Genomic DNA, 18487 nt, shown 5'->3' on the forward strand with positions numbered 1-18487 from the left:
CCTCTCGCTGCCTGACCCTCTCCTTTCCTCTCGCTGCCTGACCCTCTCCTTTCCTCTCGCTGCCTGACCCTCTCCTTTCCTCTCGCTGCCTGACCCTCTCCTTTCCTCTCGCTGCCTGACCCTCTCCTTTCCTCTCGCAGCCTGACCCTCTCCTTTCCTCTCGCAGCCTGACCCTCTCCTTTCCTCTCGCAGCCTGACCCTCTCCTTTCCTCTCGCAGCCTGACCCTCTCCTTTCCTCTCGCAGCCTGACCCTCTCCTTTCCTCTCGCAGCCTGACCCTCTCCTTTCCTCTCGCAGCCTGACCCTCTCCTTTCCTCTCGCAGCCTGACCCTCTCCTTTCCTCTCGCAGCCTGACCCTCTCCTTTCCTCTCGCTGCCTGACCCTCTCCTCTCACTGCCTGACCCTCTCCTTTCCTCTCGCAACCTGACCCTCTCCTTTCCTCTCGCTGCCTGACCCTCTCCTTTCCTCTCGCTGCCTGACCCTCTCCTTTCCTCTCGCAGCCTGACCCTCTCCTTTCCTCTCGCAGCCTGACCCTCTCCTTTCCTCTCGCAGCCTGACCCTCTCCTTTCCTCTCGCTGCCTGACCCTCTCCTCTCACTGCCTGACCCTCTCCTCTCACTGCCTGACCCTCTCCTTTCCTCTCGCAACCTGACCCTCTCCTTTCCTCTCGCTGCCTGACCCTCTCCTTTCCTCTCGCTGCCTGACCCTCTCCTTTCCTCTCGCAGCCTGACCCTCTCCTTTCCTCTCGCAGCCTGACCCTCTCCTCTCCTCTCGCTGCCTGACCCTCTCATCTCGCTGCCTGACCCTCTCCTTTCCTCTCGCAACCTGACCCTCTCCTTTCCTCTAGCAGCCTGACCCTCTCCTTTCCTCTCGCAGCCTGTCCCTCTCCTCTCGCTGCCTGACCCTCTCCTCTCGCTGCCTGACCCTCTCCTTTCCTCTCGCAACCTGACCCTCTCCTTTCCTCTCGCAGCCTGACCCTCTCCTTTCCTCTCGCTGCCTGACCCTCTCCTTTCCTCTCGCAGCCTGACCCTCCCCTTTCCTCTCGCAGCCTGACCCTCTCCTTTCCTCTCGCAGCCTGACCCTCTCCTTTCCTCTCGCAGCCTGACCCTCTCCTTTCCTCTCGCAGCCTGACCCTCTCCTTTCCTCTCGCAGCCTGACCCTCTCCTTTCCTCTCGCAGCCTGACCCTCTCCTTTCCTCTCGCAGCCTGACCCTCTCCTTTCCTCTCGCAGCCTGACCCTCTCCTTTCCTCTCGCAGCCTGACCCTCTCCTTTCCTCTCGCAGCCTGACCCTCCCCTTTCCTCTCGCAGCCTGATCCTCTGCTCCCTAGTGCCTGATCCCCTGCTCCCCTTAGTTCCTTTCCCTAACCCTCCGCTGCCAGTCCATGCAGAATGTTGACACTTTGCACATGCCGACATGTTCTATGTCGACAAGACTACATCCCATCAGAATGTCCCTCTTACTGTAGTATGTCCCTCTTGCTTATATAAGCAAAGGATAGTAGGGGTTTTGGGACTCTACAGAGGGGGCTCAGGCCTAGCTCGGGTCTCCTATATATGTATCATTTTGCTTTTCTCGCTCTGATAGTTGTGTAGTAATAAACAGACTGGTCCTGTCCTCCCCTTTCCTGTGTTTAGCAGCTCAATAAACAGATCCTACAAAGTTTATTAAAAGTGATATTTGTGTTCTGCGTCTGGAAGGTGGGAAACAGATGTTTCCAGGCTGTGTGTTACACAGGACTGTCTGTAATTCTGCACCATGTGGAACATAACAATCCACAGAACCGCACAAAGAAACATTGATCAGACTTTGTTTGCTCCATATAACTTGTGCTTGTGGCAACAGGTCAATCGAGATGTTTAAAATCTGCAATATCTATAAGGAGTTATTGCATAGAAGAGGAAAAAAATTATGTGTGTGTGTATATGTATATATATATATATATGTATATGTGTGTATATATATATATATATATATATATATATATATATATATTCACATTACTGTGCAAAAGTTTTAGGCAGGTGTGAAAAAAATGCTGCAAAGTAAGAATGCTTTCAGAAATAGAAGTCTTAGGGGTATATTCAATTGAAGTCGAAAGCTGCCATCTGTCGAAAAGACGGCAGTTTTTTACTTTTTTAGGTCGGAAGGGGTTCAGACCTATTCAGTATAACCCAAAATTTTTCGACAAGTCGAGGAATTTGACTTGTCGAAAAGCACGTGGGTTGGCGGAATAGCTGCCGATCCAGGTGCTTGTGTCGAAAACGGGGCCAAAAGCAACAGGTTTTGACCCCCTTTTCGACCATCTCCATTCGACTTTAAAAAAAAAAGTCGAAGTGAGATAGGGAGAGCCGAGGCGGGGACCGGGTGAGCAGTGCTGGAGGATGTCACAGCCGCCGCTCACAGCAGCATCCACCCGGCTCCAGCAAGCGAGACTTCGCTTGCTGGAGCACGGTGGACGCTACCGTGAGCGGCGGCTGTGATGCAGGGACAGAGAGGAGGGAGGGGGAAAGCAGCGCTACAGCAGCAGCTATATAACTACTGCCGTAGCGCTGCTCTCTCCCGTCTGCCCGCAGCTCTCCCCCGTCTCCCCTCCCGCATCTCAATTCGACTTTTTTAAAAGTCAAATTGAGATGTCTTTGAATAGCCCAGGTCGGATCCATTCCGACAAATGAATGTCGGAATGGATCCGACTTCAATTGAATATACTCCTTAATAGTTAACATTTTGTTAATTGATAAAAATAAAGTGACTGAACAGAAGGTACACTTGCACAGAGTTTTAGACTCAGCATCTTGGAGAACTAACCACAGATCTTCTGTGGATGTAGGCTTGCTCAAAGCCATCGGTCTCTTTATGTAATCCCAAACAGACTTGATGATTAGTGCTCTGTGTGAGCCATATCATCACATCCAGGACTCCTTGTTCTTCTTTACGCTGAGGATAGTTCTCAATGACATTGGCTGTATGTTTGAGGTTGTTGTCCTGCTGCAGAATACATTTGGATTACATGAAGAGACAGAAGGATTTGAGCAAGCCTACATCCACAGAAGACCTGTGGTTAGTTCTCCAAGATGTTTGGAACAACCTCCCTGCCGAGCTCCTTCAAAAACTGTGTGCAAGTGTACCTAGAAGAATTAATGCTGCTTTGAAGGCAAAGGGTGGTCACACAAATATTGATTTGATTTAGATTTCTTTCTCTGTTAATTCACTTTGCTTTTTGTTAACTGATAAAAATCAACTATTAACACTTCTATTTTTGAACGCATTCTTATTTTTCCACACCTGCCTAAAACTTTTGCACAGTACATTAGATAGGATTCTGGGGCATTCTAGTGTAAGCGAGAATTAGGGGATTCTAGTGTAAGCGATGTACATTAGAGAGGATGCTGCCCACTAGTGTAATTTAGATTGTAGATTAGAGACGACCGTCACGCTGGCACTAGTGTAACTGTTGCACATACTGCATCACTATTGTAGATGTTGTTCATTGGAGAGTACTCCAGGACATAGGTCTTGTGGAGTCCATGTTTCACAGTAACCTAGAACGTGACTGTGTATAAGAACCACTTGGCCCTAAACACATGTACCCATACACACTAGGGTGTATTTATTTTGTGTTTTGTAGGGAGACCATTAACCTACCAGTATATTTTTGGATTGTGGGAGGAAACCGTAGTACCCGGTGGAAACCCACGGGGAGAATATACAAACTCCACAAGTTAGGGCCAACGTTGAATCCATGACCTTAGTGCTTTGAGGCAGTAATGCTAACCATGACGCCATCCGTACTGCCCGAACGTTATGGAGTACCCCAGGACAGTCTGGCACTAGTGTAAATGTACGTTAGGGAGCACCGCAGGACAGTCTGGCACTAGTGTAAATGTACGTTAGGGAGTACCCCATGACAGTCTGGCATTAGTGTAAATGTACGTTAGGGAGTACCCCATGACAGTCTGGCACTAGTGTAAATGTACGTTATGGAGTACCCCAGGACAGTCTGGCACTAGTGTAAATGTACATTAGGGAGTACCCCAGGACAGTCTGGCACTAGTGTAAATGTACATTAGCGTGAACCTCAGGACAGTCTGGCACTAGTGTAAATGTACATTAGGGAGTACCCCAGGACAGTCTGGCACTAGTGTAAATGTACATTAGCGTGAACCCCAGGACAGTCTGGCACTAGTGTAAATGTACATTAGCGTGAACCTCAGGACAGTCTGGCACTAGTGTAAATGTACATTAGGGAGTACCCCAGGACAGTCTGGCACTAGTGTAAATGTACATTAGCGTGAACCCCAGGACAGTCTGGCACTAGTGTAAATGTACATTAGCGTGAACCTCAGGACAGTCTGGCACTAGTGTAAATGTACGTTAGGGAGTACCCCAGGACAGTCTGGCACTAGTGTAAATGTACATTAGCGTGAACCCCAGGACAGTCTGGCACTAGTGTAAATGTATATTAGGGAGTACCTCAGGACAGTCTGACCTTAGTGTAAATGTACGTTAGGGAGAACCCCAGGGCAGTCTGGCACTAGTGTAAATGTACATTAGGGAGTACCCCATGACAGTCTGGCACTAGTGTAAATGTACATTAGGGAGTACCCCAGGACAATCTGGCACTAGTGTAAATGTACATTAGCGTGAACCCCAGGACAGTCTGGCACTAGTGTAAATGTACATTAGCGTGAACCTCAGGACAGTCTGGCACTAGTGTAAATGTATGTTAGTGAGTACCCCAGGACAGTCTGGCACTAGTGTAAATGTACGTTAGGGAGTACCCCAGGACAATCTGGCACAAGTGTAAATGTACGTTAGGGAGTACCCCAGGACAGTCTGGCACTAGTGTAAATGTACGTTAGGGAGTACCCCAGGACAGTCTGGCACTAGTGTAAATGTACATTAGCGTGAACCCCAGGACAGTCTGGCACAAGTGTAAATGTACATTAGCGTGAACCCCAGGACAGTCTGGCACTAGTGTAAATGTACATTAGCGTGAACCCCAGGACAGTCTGGCACTAGTGTAAATGTACGTTAGGGAGTACCCCAGGACAGTCTGGCACTAGTGTAAATGTACGTTAGGGAGTACCCCAGGACAGTCTGGCACTAGTGTAAATGTACGTTAGGGAGTACCCCAGGACAGTCTGGCACTAGTGTAAATGTACATTAGCGTGAACCCCAGGACAGTCTGGCACTAGTGTAATTGTACGTTAGGGAGTACCCCAGGACAGTCTGGCACTAGTGTAAATGTACATTAGCGTGAACCCCAGGATAGTCTGGCACTAGTAAAAATGTACATTAGCGTGAACCTCAGGACAGTCTGGCACTAGTGTAAATGTACGTTAGGGAGTACCCCAGGACAGCCTGGCACTAGTGTAAATGTACATTAGGGAGTACCCCAGGACAGTCTGGCACTAGTGTAAATGTACATTAGCGTGAACCCCAGGATAGTCTGGCACTAGTAAAAATGTACATTAGCGTGAACCTCAGGACAGTCTGGCACTAGTGTAAATGTACGTTATGGAGCACCGCAGGACAGTCTGGCACTAGTGTAAATGTACGTTACGGAGCACCCCAGGACAGTCTGACCCTAGTGTAAATGTACATTAGGGAGAACCCCAGGACAGTCTGGCACTAGTGTTAATGCTGAAGGTTAGAGAGTACCCTGGCATGGACTGGCAATGATGTAGGCACTGGGAGAACCTCAGCAGGGCTTCGGCGTCTTGCTCTCGCTAAGGGCTTATGCCGCGTTTCTCCTACCTCAGCAGCTTCCAGGTATCCTGTTGAGTGCCTTAGCTGGGTGTTAATCTACATGCTGTGCGCCAGCCTCTCCAGCAACATTAACCCTTCTCATGGACTGGAATGACTCACGGTGACATTACAACGATGGCAACTAATTACTGTGTCTTCTCTTTCAGAACTGCCTCATTAGTAGTGATGAGAGCGGGTACTCCGCAGTGGTGGCAGATTTTGGACTTGCAGAAAAAATTCCAGATTACAGGTAAATGAATCAAAGCCGGCGCAAATACATTTCATTTAGTAGTTACTGTCCTACTGTAGGTGGAGAAGCCAAGACCATACGTACATGTAAATGATCCTATATGATTTAGCCGGGTGTAGTTATGTGACCCCTAGATCTCGCCCACTCGAAATCTCGACAGTCTGCATGCCGACTAGCAGGGACTATTCCCACTCGTGGGTGTCCAGTACAGAACAATCTCTGCGTGAGTCATGTGACACATGAACGTCTATTAAAATATATCGCGGAAACCTAGAAAAATGATCTTCATTTTCACAGTTAAGCTGTGGAGAGGAACAACATGTACAGGGAGCAATAAGCCGCATTATCCATCTCTGGTACAAGATCTCACCGTCACTGTACAGTAGAACCTGCAATAATGTTGGTGTATTGTGCCAGCTGCCATCCACACAGTAATATTCATTAGCCGCTTATGGGTGTAGCTTCACTAGGAGAATAGTCTCACATGGTCCACGCACAGACCTAACGGCACCCGTCTGCTGGGCGATCGGGGGCCATTATGATTATACAATGAATGGCCTGCTCCTGTCCTATAACGGGGATACCTCCATTACTGGGAGTTCTAAGGCGGAAAGCAAATGTCTTGTAAAGGTGGAAATGTTTAATAATGTTTTCTTACACAGTCAGGCCAAAAGCAAAAAAAAAAGTCAGTTCCTCGGTTGCACCTCATTAATATGGTGTTGGGGGTGGGGGGGGTACAGCTGGCATTGATTAGCACCAGTCCGCATACACGACCGCATGAAGTATCGGGATCGCAGCCAGATCTCATACCTGCGATGTATGTTTCTGGCAGCTGGAGGATCAATGATGTCTGTTCCTGCCACGTGTGCCGGATAAACCCATAAACCAGATGGAGCCTTTGGTGGCTGTAATGTAACAAAACCCTTCCTGAAAGGAGAGAATTCCCAGAACATGGAGCTGTAAGGAGACCCTGTTCTGGATCGTCATTAGTGCAGTGTCTGCGCCAGAGTAACACGGCTCCACGCAGCAGCCGTGTATCTGACTCGCTGCCTGAATACAAAGATGGTTTTATTTTTATCTGTCGCCGAAGAATCGCAGTACTCTAAGGGGTCCATTTATTAATGAGTTTTAGCTATTAAAACACATTGGCTGGAGCACCATTTATCTTATGCAATCAGCTCCCAACTATGCTTTTTCAAACACATGACCGTTAGGAGCTGAACACATGACCGTTAGGAGCTGAACACATGACCGTTAGGAGCTGATTAGCTTGAGAACCAATTATCATCCGCAACAAGTTTGATCATTCACAACGAGTTTGATCACTCGTTGATAAATGAGCCCCTTTTTCTGCTGCATGATGGCCAATACCTGTGGCGGCCACTAAACTAAATTGCAATTTGCCTTATTAAAAAAAATTCTGGGAATAATGTTGACCATGTATGAGCGCTGTGAGGCTTATTATTAGGGTGATGATAGCTTTCACTGTGATGGATGACACGGCTTTGTTTACTGTCTTAAAGGATAATTCAAGTGAAAAGGAAAGCCGGTGGTATTAGCCGGGTCCCCTGTGGCTGTAACAGTTCTGTATCACTTACCTGCTTGTAATGTGCTGCCGGAACAGCCTAGGAACGCTCATGATGGAACATAGTCAATCACTTGACCTTGTAGCCCCATAGGCGGTGCGCAGGAGTTGTTACTTCTCCCTGATGTGCTAGCGGCACGTTACAGATAATTGAGTTGCCCCCTTAGAGTGTTGCTATGACATCTAACTGATGGAATATCTGCGCGGTTACACTCATGTATGAATAGTAACTACAAGCAGAAAGGAAGCGGCTGCTGGAAGAGCGTTGGAGAAAAAAAATTAATGGGGGGCGATTCAATTGTTTATTGGTCCCGTGTCAAGGGAGTGCGAGCTATTGAATGGTTATGAGAGCCAGTCTGCAGGCTACACTTACCGTGGATTTCTGCTCGCACCCTCCTGAGGTGTAGCAGCAATCCACATATAGTAGGGGGACCACCAGTTCCGGGGGTGATCATGCAAACAATTGAATAGGTCCCTCTCTTTAAATTGGAGCTATAAACAATTGAAGGGAAATAAACTATTTTCAGCCATCACTTGTAACATGTCCTTCCCAAGAAGCCCTAACCTGCAATGCCAGGCAGCCATAACTCATCCTCCCTCCTGTCCGTCATCCAACTAAGGGGGTCATTCTGACCCGATCGCTCGCTGCAGTTTGTCGCAGCGAAACGATCGGGTCGAACTGCGCCGGCGCATGGCAGTCGGTGCCCAGCGATCGCCTATGAGACAGAGGCGGTCGCTGGGCTGAACGGCAGAGGACCGTTGGAGGGGCGTGGCGTGGTGGCTGCGTGACGTCTTATGCCGCCGGGAGTTACTCCACAGATATAAAGGCATGCAATGCTTTTGTATTTGTGCGCAGGGAAGGGGGGGGGGGGCACTGACATGCGGGGCGGACTAGCCCTGTGCTGGGCGTCCCCCCGCATGTCTGAGTTTACGATCGTAGCTGTGCTAAATTTAGCACAGCTACGATCAACTCGGAATGACCCCCTAAGTGTAGTAAATCGGTGATTTAGGAAAGATTGGGAAATGTAAGCAATCTGCCTTGCGTTCTCTGTGGTGTTCAGGGAGATTACGTGATGTGTGCTAACTGCATAGACTTCTCATAGTCTCCCAGTGAATTACAGAAAGGATTAGGAAATACGCAGGGAGCTCTGGCTCTTTTACAGACTGTGGGCCTAATTCAGACCTGATAGCAAAAGCAAAATCTTTCTCTAGTAGGCAAAACCATGTGCACCACAGGTGTGGTAGATGTAACACGTGCAGAGAGAGAGTTAGATTTGGGTGTTATATTATTTCTGTGCAGGGTAAATACTGGCTGCTTTATTTTTACACTGCAAATTAGATTTCATTTTGAACGCACTCCACCGAAATCTAACTCTCTCTGCACATGTTACATCTGCCCTCCCCTGCCGTGCACATGGTTTTGCCCATTAAAGAAAAATTTTGCTGTTGCGATCAGGTCTGAATTAGGCCCTGTGTTTTAGCTGGAAGCAGATTTCCAGGGACCGAAGACCATCATGTAGGACTGAGAACGTTCTTCTGTATGTCCGTGACTGTTGCCACAGTAATCCACCCTTTCCATGATAAGTTTTAGCTGTCCAGCAGGTCTGTGATTGACCGCCCTATGCCATGAGCTGTTCTGCAGCAGCTGCGGTCACATGATCTGCACTGTGCTTGTAAACAAAATGATTGTTTCGATAGCCATATGGGGCCCGCACCACCCCTCCCCAGATGAGCATGGCACGGATGGCCATTCTGTAACTGGCAGTCGTCGGATGAACCCGTTTAGGGTAATACTGTGACATGAAACCATTCAGCAGCTGACAGTACTGGAAGCCTCCTTGCCTAATGTACAAGGCGGATTAGCTGCAAGCTTATTACAGCGGATTGTATCCATTAGCTTCCTCCGGTACTTATTCCAGGAAGATGCAATGCGGGGACACAAGGAAAAAGAGTCGTTTTCTACCTTAGCGACCAATCAGATTTCAGATATTTATTATTTTATATCTGAGAAAGTAGAGAACAGTTTCTGTTCCATGTCCACAAGTTTCTCTTATGTATTACATTGGAGAACTGTAATTTGCTGACGTTTATGGAAAATAGCAGCTAGATTTAGATGTAGAACTACGTGTGTGTATTATATATAGGTATAGTTTTATGGTTCAAAGTCAGCTTAATAATTAGACTTTATTTTGCCTGGCTTTCCTGGAAGTGGCCGGGAACACAGGTGATTATACGTATCCCTGCGCAGATTACGGCTTTCTCTGCATAGTTATTTGTGGACTGCTGAGGCCACATTAAATGATGGTTACAGACCTCACGGACAGCTGCCTCCTCTGAACTCTTCTGTAAGGATTATGGCTTGTGCAGAAGATGCAGACTCGGAATAATTACTTACATCGTTTCCAACCAGACCCTTTGCTCTCATTTTCCGATTTACAGGAGATCCAGCTGCATATAATACCTGTGATGACTATGATAATGTCTATAAGACCAGAGAATATATGTATGAATTGCCCAGGTGGGAGGAGGAAGAGGAGGTTATATAAATGGAATGACTAGCTCCGATCCTCCTCCTCTCCTAACACATTCCCCTCACCCTGCAGTAATCTGCAGCATTATCCAGCCAAAGTCAACAGAAGTAAAAGTCCCGGTGAGAATAGTTTTCCGCCCTGGTAATGTCTGCAGGGTGAGGATACAGGCCCTGGCTGTAAGACTGTGCTGCAGTAATGTTACGGTGTTCTGTAACCTCTGCATGCATCACCCCTGTAATAGTGATGCCAGACATAGTGCTGTCGCCTTACCTGCAGCTGGGTGGGGAGGTCGTCTGTGGATAGAACCCAGAGAGTTTAATAACCGTAATGCATCAGAATTAATTATCTTTACCTGGGTGGCGGTAATTATATATCCTGTCTGATCTTGCTCAGCACGAGTCAGGGCGCAGCTCATCTCCTCTTATCCGAGCAGCTGCAAACACTCACTAACCCCATCCACCACTACAGCCTGAACCTACAGAAGAGACGTTTCATCTGTTCCAGTCTACGTTTCATTAGTTGTCACTCTCGGGAATATTGGTTCAGTCACAAAACTGCTGCTGCCACGGTGTAAGGGTGGTGGTTGCCCTTTTTATTAACTGCTTACTAAACCAGTTAGTTAATTTGGCAATGACTTTGGGTTCAATAACTGTTACCACTCTATAAAGGAGGAGCATTCAACATGCAGCCGTCTAGCTACATCACAGTTGGGATCCGGTCTCTAGATCGACAGTAACTAGGTCGACACTATCTAGGTCAGTGATGGCTAACCTTGACACTCCAGCTGTTGTTGAACTACACATCCCAGCATGCCCTGCATCAGTTTTAGCATGGCCAAATAGCAAAACTGTAGCAGGGCATGCTGGGATGTGTAGTTCAACAACAGCTGGAGTGTCAAGGTTAGCCATCACTGATCTAGGTCGACCACTATTGGTCTATAGTAACTAGGTCAACAGGGTTTCTAGGTCAAAAGGTCGACATGAGTTTTTCACGATTTTTTTTTTTTCCAACTTTTTCATACTTAACGATCCACGTGGACTACGATTGGAACGGCGAGCTATGCGAGGGGACATGGTGTACTAATTGGGGTTCCCGGTCACTCTACGAAGAAAACGGCACCAAAAAAACATAAACTCTTGTTGACCTTTTGACCTGTCGACCTAAAGACCCTGTCGACCTAGTTACTATCTACCTTCCATAACACACCCATCACAGTTTTAGGATGCCCTAAAAGCAAAACTGTGGCAGGGCATGCTGGGATGTTCTACCGCAGCTGGATGGCTGCATGTTGAATACCTGACATAGCATTACCTCCTCGCAGCACCTAGGTCATGGGTTCCATTCCCACCATGACTCTATCTGTGTAGAGTTTGTATATTCTTCCTGTGCTTGAGTGGGTTTCCTCCTACAATCCAAAAGTATACTGGTAGGTTAATTGGCTCCCAACAAACAAGTATGTATGTTTAGGGCTGACTAGATGGGCCAAGTGGTTCTAACCTGCCATCACATTGTGTGCTTCTAAAGTGGGTGGGACTTGTTTTGTGAGGACATGTCAGCGATACCTGCTCTCAGACCTATGTTTTCCTGCACTCCATGACTCCATTTCTGTGTGTCTGTCTTTCAGTCAGGGGAACGAGAAGCTCGCTGTAGTAGGGTCTCCCTACTGGATGGCTCCCGAGGTTCTGCGAGACGAACCTTACAACGAGAAGGTGGGTCCAGACCATCGTCTGTAAATGAAAGCTGGCTTCACCCGTTGTTGTTCCATTGCATGTACTGTATTTCTGCATTGCATTATTGTATGCAGGATATCGCAGCCTGACAATGAGCATCTGTTCTCTCCATTGTGTAAATTTACATACAGTCAGTGACCTGGATACATTGCCAAGTTCATCTGTCATTCTCCTGACGGAACGTATATTTACAACTACATAGTCCTATAATTACAGTGTTGTTCACCTTGGTTGTTCCCTTATTAAAACGGCAGAGGGGCATCTGAGTCATTAGGTCCTTTCAAGAAACATATTCTTGGTCAGTCACTGCATTTAATAAGAATTTACTTACCGATAATTCTATTTCTCGGAGTCCGTAGTGGATGCTGGGGTTCCTGAAAGGACCATGGGGAATAGCGGCTCCGCAGGAGACAGGGCACAAAAAAGTAAAGCTTTTACCAGATCAGGTGGTGTGCACTGGCTCCTCCCCCTATGACCCTCCTCCAGACTCCAGTTAGGTACTGTGCCCGGACGAGCGTACACAATAAGGGAGGCAATTTGAATCCCGGGTAAGACTCATACCAGCCACACCAATCACACCGTACAACTTGTGAACTAAACCCAGTTAACAGTATGATAACAGAAAGAGCCTCTTAAAGATGGCTCCTTAACAATATAACCCGAATTAGTTAACAATAACTATGTACAGTATTGCAGATAATCCGCACTTGGGATGGGCGCCCAGCATCCACTACGGACTCCGAGAAATAGAATTATCGGTAAGTAAATTCTTATTTTCTCTATCGTCCTAAGTGGATGCTGGGGTTCCTGAAAGGACCATGGGGATTATACCAAAGCTCCCAAACGGGCGGGAGAGTGCGGATGACTCTGCAGCACCGAATGAGAGAATTCCAAGTCCTCTTTTGCCAGGGTATCAAATTTGTAGAATTTTACAAACGTGTTTTCCCCCGACCACGTAGCTGCTCGGCAGAATTGTAATGCCGAGACCCCTCGGGCAGCCGCCCAAGATGAGCCCACCTTCCTTGTGGAATGGGCCTTAACAGATTTAGGCTGTGGCAGGCCTGCCACAGAATGAGCAAGTTGAATTGTGTTACAAATCCAACGAGCAATCGTCTGCTTAGAAGCAGGGGCACCCAACTTGTTGGGTGCATATAGTATCAACAGCGAGTCAGATTTTCTGACTTCAGCCGTCCTTGAAATGTATATTTTTAAGGCTCTGACAACGTCCAACAACTTGGAGTCCTCCAAGTCGCCAGTGGCCGCAGGCACCACAATAGGTTGGTTCAGGTGAAACGCTGATACCACCTTAGGGAGAAAATGCGGACGAGTCCTCAGTTCTGCCCTATCCGAATGGAAGATTAGATAAGGGCTTTTATAAGATAAAGCCGCCAATTCAGATACTCTCCTGGCGGAAGCCAGGGCCAGTAACATAGTCACTTTCCATGTGAGATATTTAAAATCCACCTTTTTCAATGGTTCAAACCAATGGGATTTGAGGAAATCTAAAACTACATTTAGATCCCACGGTGCCACCGGAGGCACCACAGGAGGCTGTATATGCAGTACTCCTTTAACAAAAGTCTGTACCTCAGGAACTGAGGCCAATTCTTTTTGGAAGAATATTGACAGGGCCGAAATTTGAACCTTAATAGATCTCAATTTGAGACCCATAGACAATCCTGATTGTAGGAAATGTAGGAAACGACCCAGTTGAAATTCCTCCGTCGGAACACTCCGATCCTCGCACCACGCGACATATTTTCGCCAAATGCGGTGATAATGTTTCGCGGTGACTTCCTTCCTTGCCTTAATCAAGGTAGGAATGACTTCTTCTGGAATGCCTTTCCCTTTTAGGATCTGGCGTTCAACCGCCATGCCGTCAAACGCAGCCGCGGTAAGTCTTGAAAGAGACAGGGACCCTGTTGTAGCAGGTCCCTTCTCAGAAGTAGAGGGCACGGGTCGTCCGTGACCAACTCTTGAAGTTCCGGGTACCAAGTCCTTCTTGGCCAATCCGGAGCCACTAGTATTGTTCTTACTCCTCCTCACCGTATAATCTTCAATACCTTTGGTATGAGAGGCAGAGGAGGAAACACATATACTGATTTGTACACCCAAGGTGTTACCAGTGCGTCCACAGCTATTGCCTGTGGATCTCTTGACCTGGCGCAATACTTGTCCAGTTTCTTGTTGAGGCGAGACGCCATCATGTCTACCATTGGTCTTTCCCAACAGTTTATTAGCATGTGGAAGACTTCTGGATGAAGACCCCCCTCTCCCGGGTGAATATCGTGTCTGCTGAGGAAGTCTGCTTCCCAGTTGTCCACGCCCGGGAAGAACACTGCTGACAGTGCTATTACGTGATTCTCCGCCCAGCGAAGAATCTTGGCAGCTTCTGCCATTGCACTCCTGCTTCTTGTGCCGCCCTGTCTGTTTACATGGGCGACCGCCGTGATGTTGTCCGACTGAATCAACACCGGTTTTCCTTGCAGGAGTGGTTCCGCCTGGCTTAGAGCATTTTAGATTGCTCTTAGTACCAGAATGTTTATGTGAAGAGACTTTTCCAGGTTCGTCCATACCCCCTGGAAGTTTCTTCCTTGTGTGACTGCTCCCCAACCTCTCAGGCTGGCGTCCGTGGTCACCAGGATCAAATCCTGTATGCCGAATCTGCGGCCCTCCAATAGATGAGCCTTTTGCAACCACCACAGAAGATATACCCTTGTCCTTGGCGACAGGGTTATTCGCAGGTGCATCTGAGGATGCGACCCTGACCATTTGTCCAACAGATCCCTTTGGAAAATTCTTGCATGGAATCTGCCGAATGGAATTGCTTCGTAAAAAGCCACCATTTTTCCCAGGACTCTTGTGCATTGATGTACAGACACCTTTCCTGGTTTTAGGAGGTTCCTGACAGGTCGGATAACTCCTTGGCTTTTTCCTCGGGAAGAAAAACCTTTTTCTGAACCGTGTCCAGAATCATCCCTAGGAACAGCAGACGTATCGTCGGAAAACAGCTGCGATTCTTGGAATATTTAGAATCCAGTCGTGCCGTCGAAGAACTACTTTAGATAGTGCTCTTCCGACCTCCAACTGTTCTCTGGAACTTGCCCTTTTTAGGTCGTGCAAGTAAGGGATAATTTAGATGCCTTTTTTCTTTGAAGAAACATCTTTTCGGCCATTACCTTGGTAAAAAGGCCCGGGGTGCCGTGGATAATTCAAACGGCATCGTCTGAAACTGATATTGACAGTTCTGTACCACGAACCAGAGGTACCCTTGATGAGAAGGACAAAATTTGGACATGGAGGTAATCCTTGATGTCCAGGGACACCATATAGTCCCCTTTTTTCCGGTTCGCTATCACTGCTCTGAGTGACTTTATCTCGATTTGAACCTTTTATGTAAGTGTTCAAAACATTTTAGATTTAGACTATGTGTCACCAAGCCGTCTGGCTTCAGTACCACAATATAGTGTGGAAAAATAATACCCTTTTCTCTATCGTCCTAAGTGGATGCTGGGGTTCCTGAAAGGACCATGGGGAATAGCGGCTCCGCAGGAGACAGGGCACAAAAAAGTAAAGCTTTACTAGGTCAGGTGGTGTGCACTGGCTCCTCCCCCTATGACCCTCCTCCAGACTCCAGTTAGATTTTGTGCCCGAACGAGAAGGGTGCAATCTAGGTGGCTCTCCTAAAGAGCTGCTTAGAGAAAGTTTAGTTTAGGTTTTTTTTTTCTTTACAGTGAGTCCTGCTGGCAACAGGATCACTGCAACGTGGGACTTAGGGGGAAAGTAGTAAACTCACCTGCATGCAGAGTGGATTTGCTGCTTGGCTACTGGACACCATTAGCTCCAGAGGGATCGAACACAGGCCCAGCCGTGGAGTCCGGTCCCGGAGCCGCGCCGCCGACCCCCTTGCAGATGCTGAAGCGTGAAGAGGTCCGGAAACCGGCGGCTGAAGACTCCTCAGTCTTCATAAGGTAGCGCACAGCACTGCAGCTGTGCGCCATTTTCCTCTCAGCACACTTCACTGGGCAGTCACTGAGGGTGCAGAGCGCTGGGGGGGGGCGCTCTGAGAGGCAAATATAAACCTTATACAAGGCTAAAAATACCTCACATATAGCCCATAGGGGCTATATGGAGATATTTAACCCCTGCCTGACTGGAAAAATAGCGGGAGAAGAACCCGCCGAAAAAGGGGCGGGGCCTATCTCCTCAGCACACGGCGCCATTTTCTGTCACAGCTCCGCTGGTCAGAACGGCTCCCAGGTCTCTCCCCTGCACTGCACTACAGAAACAGGGTAAAACAGAGAGGGGGGGCACATTAATGGCTATATATATATATATTAAAGCAGCTATAAGGGAGCACTTAATATAAGGATATCCCTTGTATATATAGCGCTTTGTGGTGTGTGCTGGCAGACTCTCCCTCTGTCTCCCCAAAAGGGCTAGTGGGTCCTGTCTTCATTAGAGCATTCCCTGTGAGTTTGCGGTGTGTGTCGGTACGTGGTGTCGACATGTATGAGGACGATATTGGTGTGGAGGCGGAGCAATTGCCAAATATGCAGATGTCACCCCCCAGGGGGTCGACACCAGAATGGATGCCTTTATTTGTGGAATTACGTGATGGTTTATCTTCCCTTAAACAGTCAGTTGAGGACATGAGGCGGCCGGACAATCAATTAATGCCTGTCCAGGCGCCTCAAACACCGTCAGGGGCTGTAAAACGCCCTTTGCCTCAGTCGGTCGACACAGACCCAGACACGGGCACTGATTCCAGTGACGACGGTAGAAATTCAAACGTATTTTCCAGTAGGGCCACACGTTATATGATTTTGGCAATGAAGGAGACGTTACATTTAGCTGATACTACAGATACCGTAAAACAGGGTATTATGTATGGTGTGAAAAAACTACAAACAGTTTTTCCTGAATCAGAAGAATTAAATGACGTGTGTGATGAAGCGTGGGTTGCTCCTGATAAAAAGTTGATAATTTCAAAAAAGTTATTGGCATTATACCCTTTCCCGCCAGAGGTTAGGGCGCGCTGGGAAACACCCCCTAAGGTGGACAAGGCGCTCACACGCTTATCCAAACAAGTGGCGTTACCCTCTCCTGAGACGGCCGCACTTAAGGATCCATCAGATAGAAAGATGGAAGTTATTCAAAAGAATATATACACACATGCAGGTGTTATACTACGACCAGCTATAGCAACTGCCTGGATGTGCAGTGCTGGAGTAGTTTGGTCAGAATCCCTGATTGAAAATATTGATACCCTAGATAGGGACAATGTTTTACTGTCGTTAGAACAAATAAAGGATGCATTTATCTATATGCGTGATGCACAGAGGGATATTTGCACACTGGCATCTCGGGTGAGTGCTATGTCCATTTCAGCCAGAAGAGCCTTATGGACACGACAGTGGACAGGCGATGCGGATTCAAAACGTCACATGGAGGTTTTGCCGTATAAAGGGGAGGAGTTATTTGGAGTTGGTCTATCAGACTTGGTGGCCACGGCTACTGCCGGGAAATCCACTTTTTTACCTCAAGTCACTCCCCAACAGAGAAAGGCACCGACCTTTCAACCGCAGCCTTTTCGCTCCTACAAAAATAAGAGAGCAAAGGGCTTGTCGTACCTGCCACGAGGCAGAGGAAGAGGGAAGAGACACCAACAGGCAGCTCCTTCCCAGGAACAGAAGCCCTCCCCGGCTCCTGCAAAAACCTCAGCATGACGCTGGGGCCTCTCAAGCGGACTCGGGGACAGTGGGGGGCCGTCTCAAAAATTACAGCGCGCAGTGGGCTCACTCGCAGGTAGACCCCTGGATCCTGCAGATAATATCTCAGGGGTACAGGTTGGAATTAGAGACGGATCCTCCTCATCGTTTCCTGAAGTCTGCCTTACCAACCGTCTCTTCCGAAAGGGAGAGGGTGTTGGAAGCCATTCACAAGCTGTACGCTCAGCAGGTGATAGTCAAAGTACCCCTATTACAACAAGGAAAGGGGTATTATTCCACTCTATTTGTGGTACCGAAGCCGGATGGCTCGGTAAGGCCTATTCTAAATCTGAAGTCCTTGAACCTCTACATAAAAAAGTTCAAGTTCAAGATGGAGTCACTCAGAGCAGTGATAGCGAACCTGGAAGAAGGGGACTTTATGGTATCCTTGGACATCAAGGATGCGTATCTACACGTTCCGATTTACCCCGCACACCAGGGGTACCTCAGGTTCATTGTTCAAAACTGTCACTATCAGTTTCAGACGCTGCCGTTCGGATTGTCCACGGCGCCTCGGGTCTTTACCAAGGTAATGGCCGAGATGATGATTCTTCTTCGAAGAAAAGGCGTATTAGTTATCCCATACTTGGACGATCTCCTAATAAGGGCAAGGTCCAGAGAACAGCTGGAGACAGCTTTAGCACTATCTCAAGAGGTGCTAAGACAACACGGGTGGATTCTGAATATTCCAAAATCCCATTTAATCCCGACAACTCGTCTGCTGTTCCTAGGAATGATTCTGGACACGGTTCAGAAAAAGGTTTTCCTTCCAGAGGAAAAAGCCAAGGAGTTATCCGATCTGGTCAGGAACCTCCTAAAACCAGGAAAAGTGTCAGTACATCAATGCACAAGAGTCCTGGGAAAAATGGTGGC

General features: G+C 47.8%; 1 protein-coding gene across 2 annotated transcripts in view; it reads left to right on the forward strand.

Moving 5' to 3' along the window:
• TESK2 (testis associated actin remodelling kinase 2) overlaps window positions 1-18487 on the forward strand; it is a 184740-nt gene that overhangs the window by 135776 nt on the left and 30477 nt on the right. For both annotated transcript variants that reach the window (XM_063939412.1, XM_063939413.1), the window contains exons 6-7: window positions 5915-5997; window positions 11738-11822. In XM_063939412.1, the coding sequence (XP_063795482.1) occupies window positions 5915-5997; window positions 11738-11822 (168 nt within the window). The remainder of the gene's footprint in view (window positions 1-5914; window positions 5998-11737; window positions 11823-18487) is intronic.

The sequence above is a fragment of the Pseudophryne corroboree genome, chromosome 9, assembly GCF_028390025.1.
Source record: "Pseudophryne corroboree isolate aPseCor3 chromosome 9, aPseCor3.hap2, whole genome shotgun sequence".
Lineage (NCBI taxonomy): Eukaryota > Metazoa > Chordata > Amphibia > Anura > Myobatrachidae > Pseudophryne > Pseudophryne corroboree.